The 8,725-nt window shown below is 40.8% G+C and overlaps 1 protein-coding gene across 1 annotated transcript in view; it reads left to right on the top strand.

Annotated features, from left to right (window-relative positions):
* Positions 1-1,660: 1,660 nt before the first annotated feature.
* VPS35L (VPS35 endosomal protein sorting factor like) overlaps positions 1,661-8,725 on the top strand; it is a 45,120-nt gene continuing 38,055 nt past the window's right edge. The window contains exons 1-7 of the mRNA XM_071761535.1: positions 1,661-1,802; positions 4,004-4,103; positions 5,052-5,216; positions 5,550-5,672; positions 5,981-6,005; positions 7,036-7,112; positions 8,129-8,257. Of these exons, the coding sequence (XP_071617636.1) occupies positions 1,786-1,802; positions 4,004-4,103; positions 5,052-5,216; positions 5,550-5,672; positions 5,981-6,005; positions 7,036-7,112; positions 8,129-8,257 (636 nt within the window). The 5' untranslated portion in view covers positions 1,661-1,785. The remainder of the gene's footprint in view (positions 1,803-4,003; positions 4,104-5,051; positions 5,217-5,549; positions 5,673-5,980; positions 6,006-7,035; positions 7,113-8,128; positions 8,258-8,725) is intronic.

Genomic DNA, 8,725 nt, shown 5'->3' with positions numbered 1-8,725 from the left:
CTGTGGCATTTATTTGAAATCTTGAGGGGCTGGGGGCTCCCCTAATGGTGTAAAAGTGAAGAGTTTACACCAGTGGAGCACCAGCCTTCTCCTATACAAATGCTATGGTTCTGTACAATTTCAGATGTAATACAGAAGATGCCCAAGGTCTGCTTTCTTCTCACACATTAGGCATCAAAGCTCTATTTTGGTACCAAACTTCCCTTAGGAGTGGAAAACATCTCGAGAGGAAAAATCTATAATGGCAAGAGTAACCTGTGTCACAGGTGACACAATGTGCTGGTATCAGTGCTAAAGATGGATGTTTTAAAAGGATGTTTTATGTGCTATATTTATTATTAGCATAGGCAATATGTTGAAGTGAAAATAGGTTTAGTTTAAGTATTGATAAAAATGAATGCTTTCCATCTGTTCAGGTCTCATCTCTAAACCTCTCACTTTAAGCATGCTTCCATTACCTGTAATGAAACACTGTAGCACAACGCATTTTTTAACTTTTGTGAGGCCTTTCTCTTGACAAGTGCCAGAACTTGTTTTGTATATGTTTTGTATTTATACATATTTAATTTCACGTTTGTGTGGAGTTGTAATATCATTTAAAAGGTGTATTTATTTTGTTACTTTATTTCTTTTCCACCAGTCTCGCTTTTTACTTAAAACAGACTGCGCAATAAAACTTTAAATAATTAAAAACAACTGCATTTCTTCTCTTTTTCTGGGTTAAAAGATCTAGGAAAAAGCAAACCCTGTGATGCAAGGCCTTCCACTTGGCAACTTGCTGCAGTTTGCACTGCTCCATAAGGGTCTTTCAACCCGACCGTGAACACCCCTGTCAGTGGCGGTGTCCTGGGGTTGAGTTGTCAGGGTTTAACACTGTCCCAGCAATTAAACCCAATGACAGGTGCCCTCTATTAATCTCCCTCCCTGATAAAGAAAGGAGAGAAAATAAGGGAGAGAGACTGATGGATTGGAAGCTAAACTACACAACTTTAATGAAACAGTAATGATAAATGGGAAAAATAACTAAATATATACAAATATACAGGAAAATTGATCCCACGTTCCTCCCCTCTTTCCCCCAATAACTCTCAGGTCACCCCCGAGGCTGCAGGGCAGCCCTGGGAAAGTCCAGGCTGGACTCCTGGAGTCGGCAGCAGTCGGGAGCTGGAGGCAGGAACACACAGATATGGGCTGGCACGGATCAGGACCACAGGCAGAGGAATGGATGGAATCCTCCCAGGATGCCAAAGCAAACAGGGACAGGTGAAGGAAGGGAAGCAGGAAAGGGTTTGACCCTTGTGATACCTCAAATTTATATTGAGTATGATGTGTATGGGATGGAATACTCTGTTTGGTCAGTTTTGGCCATCTATCTTGTCTGTTCCCCCCCAAAGGAGGGCTGCAGGTGGGACCTCTTTACTCTTCCTGGAGGGTAAAATGTTCCTCAGAGCTGAGCAGTGTCCTTGGCTCTGCACACCAGGCTCTGGCTGTAACTATAAATATCGAGTGTTATCCGTCCTAGAAGCAGACACTGTCTGAGAAACTTGCTGTTAATTTCAGCAAGTGCAGCTAATTACAAGAGACTTAGCTGAAAGCAAAAGTACAAGACAGAAAATCACCTTTCTCCTGGCCCAAACCAGGACAAGAATTTTACACGACAGACACGGAGAAGACCCCCCCCACGGCCGCCGGGCTGCAGCGCGCGGGCAGTCACCCCCTCAGGCGAGGCGCGTCCCGCCGCGGGGCGGAGCGGGAAATGGCGGCGTCATGTGACGGGGAGGCAAGATGGCTGCGTTCCCCTGGTGAGGCTGTGGGGGGCTCCGGGCTCTATGTGCTCCCGTTCGGGGATGGCGGGGGTCGAGGAGGGGGGGTTTGCGTTCCTCCCGGCTCCTGAGGCGATGCTGGGTGCAGAGCCGGAGAACGGGCTCTGAGGCGGCTGCGAGTTTCTGCGGCCGTGTGAGGCGTTGAGGCAGGGGGGAAGTTGCCTTGCTGCGGGGGGGGCCGTGGCGCTGGGGAAGCTTCGCCCTCAGGAAGGCAAAGCGCTCGTCGTCCCCGGAGCCGCTCCCGGCGGGGCTCGGCGCCGCTCGGCCTGAGGAGGGGCTGTAACCCCCGCGTGTGGCGGGAGGGAGCCCGGGGGGCGCGGTGCTGTCAGGGGAAAGCTGGAGGTACCGCTGAGAGCCTGACCCGCTGCTTGTAGCTGCGGGAGGTGCCGGGGCAGGGCACGGATCTGCCCGGGATTCGGGGGGACGGAAGGCGCTGCCCGGAGAGCCCGGGCGGGAGTTTGCGGCCTCAGGTGAGCTCCTGTTAGTTCACTCTTAGAGGTTCCTCAGGAGCGGGCACGGTGCTTAAAGGCTGCCAACTGGAGAGGCCGTGTCAGCTCCTGGAGATATGAAATATTTCCACAGAAAAACTTGATGGACAGCTGAGGAGGCTGCAGCGTGTAGGATGTGGGAGGATAACATAGTCTGGTGGTTTTTATGGAAAGAAAGGATGAAATAGGCACTCTATCTGTGGCAGAGTAATGGAAAATACGTTCGTGGTTCACTTTTCCCCAAACCTGGCCTTGTTAACGAATGTTTTTCTGTTTTGTTTTTCTGTTTTTGGAAGGCTTGCTCTCCTGAGGCTAATGTTTTAACACACTGAATCTATCTGACTTCCTGGTATTGATGTGACTGATGGGTTGTAGCCCTGAGCAAACTAGGAATCAAACCTAATGTGGAGCCAAGAAAAGTAATGTGCAGCAATTAGAGCCAATCAGAGCATTAGGTTGCCTGAAAGTTTTCCCCAAATATACATGGTCACACTGAAAATCATCTGTCTCGCTTTTTCGTGTTGTTAATGTGTAAGCAAACTTTTCTGTGTAAATAAAAAGTGGAAATAATTTGTGGCTTTAGAAGTTCCATTGTTAATTAAACCAGTTGAGGTTTTATGGAAACATCAGAGATATGATCAGAGTTTAAAAGAACTTCACAAGGGGCATTAAATACTTTAAAACTTGAATTAAAGTAACTCATGGAGTTGGACTGTGTAAAATGTCTCTTAACACTTAGTTGGGTGTTGCAGCTATTGGTATTTTGGCTGCAGTAATTTTGGTGGAATCTCTCAGTGTGGCCAGTGACCTTGAAGAAACAGAAAGGAATAAATGTGGCTGCAGCTTTTGAATTTCCAGCAGTCCCAAACCAATGAAAAACTATGGGGACTGCAGCCCCAGAACACAGTGGTAGAGATGGTGACAAATAGATTTTTACTTAATGCAGCAGTGAGCTGGCTGATTAGTAGGTCTGGTTCTACTGATGCAGAAGTAGAAATAATGAACTGGAGTAAAATGTTTAAATATGTTTTTCTCTGCTCTGGAGGGCTGGTGGTTCTGCTGTACAGTCTGTGCTGAATCTGGAGAGTGAGGGAGGCATCTGGGTTTGTTGGGTGGGCTGGGAATAAGGAGGAAGGACAGCAGTCCCAGGAAAAAAGGTTGTTTACCAGGAGGAGAGATAAAGGTTGGCAGTCTGGCAAGTGTGGAAGACAGAGTGGTGGCAATTGCAGTGATGCTCATGTGTGAAAAAAGGGTGAAACCCACTTTTAAAGCACCACCTGCAAACAGGGGTGTGTCTTGCAGTATACAGTGGGAATCAACCCTGACTTGGCCTGAGTCTTATTTTTATTTACTCTCAGAAGTTGGCTGTGCTGCCATGGCCAAAGGAATGTTTAATCTCCTTTCCCTGGAGAGTAAGTGGAACATAATATCAGAACAAATTTGAACTTGTTCTCCAGAAAAATTGAACTTGTTCCCCAGAAATGTATATTTCTGTGATTTATTTCACTTTATGACATAGTGAATTTTCTTAGGTGAGACCAGGCTTTTGTACAAGGACTTACCCACAGGGCAAATATATGAGTACTGATAGGCTTTTTTTTTTACTGATAGGCATCTATGTAGACATGGGATGCATTTCTCTGTTTGGAAGTATGTAACTATTATACTTTCCCTTTGCTCTTGCTTTTCAAGGCATGCAAGATCAAGAAACTATGCTTCAGAATCTGAAATGTGCAAGCTGGAATGTGTGCCCTTGGATTTTGGTGATTACCATCCACTAAAGCCAATTACAGTGAGTTTCTTTTTGAACTTTTGGAAAATGAGTGTGAATTAAATCTAATTCTGTTCCTCTTCTTACCTTTATTCCTTTAGAATTAAAGGGCTTCGAAGCTGGTTGTGGTACTACTGAGGCTGTTCTCTGTGTTAATCTGTTATTTTAGAGGCATCAAGGTTTACTCTGTTTGTCCTTTACAGAAATTTGCTGTGCTCTCATGTATCAAAATCAGTCTCCTTCTGGCAAATACAGTGTTCCCACTTGTGGGTTTTCTTGGTTGCATTAAGTGCTAAATAATAGATAAGTTGAAAATCAAATTGTTGCATTACAAGTAACCTGCATAATTGCTTGATGCAAGATTTGCTTGTGGGTTAATTTCCAGTCAGCTGTATGTTTTGAAACATTTAACATTTTTTAATGTATGAGAGGCTTTTAAAATGTGGAGGTACAAAAAAATCCAGCTTCAAAGAGATGTCATACTCTAATGAATGATAAATGCTCAGCAGCTTCTACTCAGGAAGGTAAGGGGATAAGACAGAGGTCTTAAGAATGGATTTGATGTTCCAGACATGTACAAGAAAAGTGAAGATGAGACTGGCAGAGGAAATAAAATAGCAAGAAAGGGGTTGGAGGAGAGGGAGAAAAACAGTGAAATAGGGGAAGGGTACTAGAAAGAAATCTGGAATTATTGCTCTTATATTTCTGTAAATCTAGAATTGGAAGGAAAAAAAAAAAAAAAAAAAAAGTAATGGAAATACTACTAAAGAGTCTGTCCAGATTCAGGGGGAAATGAAGTGCTTCAAATTTAATGCTGATGCTTGTTCCGAAGAGTTCATTTGGTTGGTCCTTTGGTTGGTCCTTGCTTTCATTGCCACAGCACAATTTATGTAGCACATATTTTGATGATTTATTACAGAAAGTAGGGAGAAGGCCTTTTTGTTTCATAGACTTTAACTTTTCTTTTAGGTTACTGAATCCAAGACCAAGAAAGTGAACCGGAAAGGAAGCACTTCTTCTACCTCCTCTTCTTCTAGTTCTGTGGTGGATCCATTGAGCAGTGTGTTGGATGGTACTGATCCCTTGTCATTATTTGCAGCAGCTGCAGATCCTGTGACTACTACTGCTGCCATGGTAAAACTGGAGGAAAGTTGTTTTAACTGAATAAAATTTTGTAAAAAGCCCCAAAACTATGAAGCCAGCTCTGGATAAAACATATTTGTCTCACCAGGTAGAAGGTTAATGCAAATAGAAACATACTCTATAAATAATGTAATATTTTTTAATTTAGCTATATTTGTCCATTTTATGTTGACTTTCATTTAAATATGTATTTTTAATTTTTTTTTTAATACTGTTACTTTTGGATGGATCAGTTGTCACTTGAACCATTAAGATGAACTTTATCAGCCTTCTCTTTTTTTTCCAGCTTTGTGTTTAACATTTGCACTCATACTCTCCTCATAGGATGGCACACGAAAGAAATGGGATAAAGATGATGGCTCAGCAGTAGGAAGTGACTTTGAACCATGGTCAGGCAAACGTAGTGAAATCCTTGCTAGATACACAACAACAGAGAAGCTCTCTATTGTGAGTAGCAGCTTCTTTGGTTTTTCTTATTTGGGATGTTGCCATTTTGTAATTATTTCATAGGTAAATGCTAGTCCTCTAAATTTCAGTTTCAGTGTTGTAGAAAGCTGCACCACTGCCTCTCAGCTGTAATGATTGTTCTGCACTGGAGTCTAAAAGTCTGTTGATAGAAACTTCAAGGTTTTTTAGCAATAGAAATAACTTCTGGTGTTATGTCTGCTTCTATACAACTTAGCAGTGTAATTACCATGTGCATGTTAGCCAGTACATGTTTTCTAAAAGTCTGCTTTTTCTCTTTCTTTTCACAGAATCTGTACATGGGCTCTGAGAAAGGTAAGAAGTTTCTTTGGCAGCAACAGATTCTGCTTGAGGTAGGGTGGAGTAACAGTTTTGCAGTCAAAAGTTGACTGCTCTCCCCCATTCTGACATATGGTTGGCTGTCTGGTTTTTTGTGAATAATTAATCTGCTGGATGTTTGCTTAAATTAATTGTTGAGAAAAAAAAAAAAATCACTCAACCATCCTGTCTTCTATTTCTGTAGGCTAATGAATTTGTGATTGTGTGTTGTGGAAGGAAATGTGAGCCACTGCCTTCCACTCTAGCTTAAAACTCTCTTCCATGTAAAGTGAGCAGTGATATTTTGAGGACCATGCTTGTCAACTCTTCTGCTTGCTGGAAGGGAAAGCAAACAAGTCCCTTAGGAACTTGATCAGTTATTCTCTTTACATGCAAGTGAAATAATTTCAAGTGTATGCCAAGTGTTCAAAAAAGAACCAGATGTTAAATATTTATCATGTTTTCTAGCTAAGCAAATCTAGGCAAAGTAGTCATAGCTGATTGCATAACAAATTATAATTTTTATATATGAGTAAACGTACAGCATTTCAGCTTCTGCAACAAAATGATGTACTTTTTTGGAATGAGAATGACCAGGCACTGAAACATGATATCCAGGGAGCATGAGACATCCCATCCTGTTCAATTGACTGGATATAACCCTGTGTAACTATTACAGCTTGAAAATTGGACTTGCTTTGAGGAGAAGAGATGAGCACGGTTGTCTGTAGGGCTTTTCTGACCTGAATTATCCTGTGTTTCTTTCCTTACCATCAAAACTTTCAAGAAACTTAATTTCTTTCAAGAAACTTAATATCTATTTTCCATTATCTGTTCAAAGTGAATGAACTGCAGGTACATTCAAATGTATGCCTTCAGGAATAGCCATAAAATGAAACAAAGCACTTGTTTTCTGTCTTAGAAGCTGACTTGTTCTCTGAGTCTGTCAAGCCCCTTCAGGCTTGTTTCATTTCTATGTCCCAAGCTTTTAAATGTTAAAGAAACTCAAACATATAATTCTTTACAGGGAAAGCTACAACTACTGGCTCAGCAGTTTCTGAAAAAGTGAGAACAAGGTTAGAAGAACTGGATGATCTGGAAGAGGTGAGCAAGTTTTCTGATCCAGTTGTACCATTATGAAATAAATTTGTGAAATAAAAATCTTCCAAGAAACCTTTTAAAAAGGTCCTGATTCTGCTTGTGCTTATGCAGTATTTACATAAACATATACTTTCCACGGAACTCTGCCTCTTAACTAACCTCAGGTTGCCTGTTGCCTGAGCCAGCACAGTTCTAGTAGTTGCATATCACAAAAAAAGGATTTGATACGTGTAGCAGAAAAATAAAAGGACCTTTTATCAAAAGGAAATATGCAACCTTTTGTGAAAGTTTCATTGGTGTTTTACCTCTTCTTCTGTGGTTGGTTTTTTTGCTGATTCTTGTTTCCCAACTCTCAGGTACTGTGAAATCTGTTGTTTAATGCAGCTTAATAAACTCTTTAAAAGTAGTCCTGAAGGTAGTTCTTAATGTTGCTGCTGCTTCTGTTGAAGACTGTTCCAGAGCAGTATTTCTGGTCACTTTGTTCCTCTGTCATTTGATTCTAAAGCTTAAAAAAATATTTCTGCTTCCAGTGTTCCATTAGTGGGTTTTTTTATATATAACTTTTTTATAAGGTGTCTCAGTTCTTCTGGAAAAGAGATCATAAGAATGCCTTGGTACTGAGCATGAAATTAATATAGTTTTATTTTCTTACTGAGGGTGAAGCACAGCCAGATTTTTCCTTTTTTTCCTTTTTTTCCTTTTTTTCCTTTTTTTCCTTTTTTTCCTTTTTTTCCTTTTTTTCCTTTTTTTCCTTTTTTTCCTTTTTTTCTTTTTTCCTTTTTTTCCTTTTTTTCCTTTTTTTCCTTTTTTCCTTTTTTTCCTTTTTTTCCTTTTTTTCTTTTTTTCCTTTTTTTCCTTTTTTTCCTTTTTTTCCTTTTTTTCTTTTTTTCCTTTTTTTCCTTTTTTTCCTTTTTTCCTTTTTTCCTTTTTTCCTTTTTTCCTTTTTTCCTTTTTTCCTTTTTTCCTTTTCCTTCCTTCCTCTCCTCCCCATCCTTAACACACTTGTGTTTTCTTGCCAGGGGTCACAGAAAGAGCTGTTGAATTTGACTCAGCAGGATTACATGAACCGAATTGAAGAGCTGAACCAATCTTTGAAGGATGCCTGGTCATCTGATCAGAAAGTAAAAGCTCTCAAAATAGTAATCCAGGTCAGTTTTTGCTCTACAGACCTGGTGAGTCTGGTGGTGTGTGTTGTCTGATTTCTTTCTTGGGAAAAAAAGGCTTTCTGTGTCTGTCTTCTAGTTTTCTGCTGATCTTTTCTTCACTGAAAAATTTCTTTCAGAGTTTTATGACTTCTGACAACAGTTACATTTTCTAATGTGATGTTATATATATTGATTTTCACTAGGGCACGTGGGGTGGAATTTGCATTAAAGAGAGTGGCCAAATGACAGAAGTGGAAATTTTATCTTGTTAAGGGATATTAGAAAAAATAACATGTAGCTATATCAACTCTTGCTAGGACATGTGGTTTCCTTTTCTTTCTATTTCACCTCTTACCTCATTGCCCCCCAACCCTCATACCAGAATGGCTTTTTGAAAGTCAGTGTTTTCCCCATTCAGACCTACTAAGGCAGCTGAATAATCTGATAGAGGACCCTAGCAAAATAAGGAAA

Source organism: Heliangelus exortis, chromosome 17 (assembly GCF_036169615.1).
Source record: "Heliangelus exortis chromosome 17, bHelExo1.hap1, whole genome shotgun sequence".
Classification (NCBI taxonomy): domain Eukaryota; kingdom Metazoa; phylum Chordata; class Aves; order Apodiformes; family Trochilidae; genus Heliangelus; species Heliangelus exortis.
This window is presented reverse-complemented; position numbering and strand designations above follow the sequence as displayed.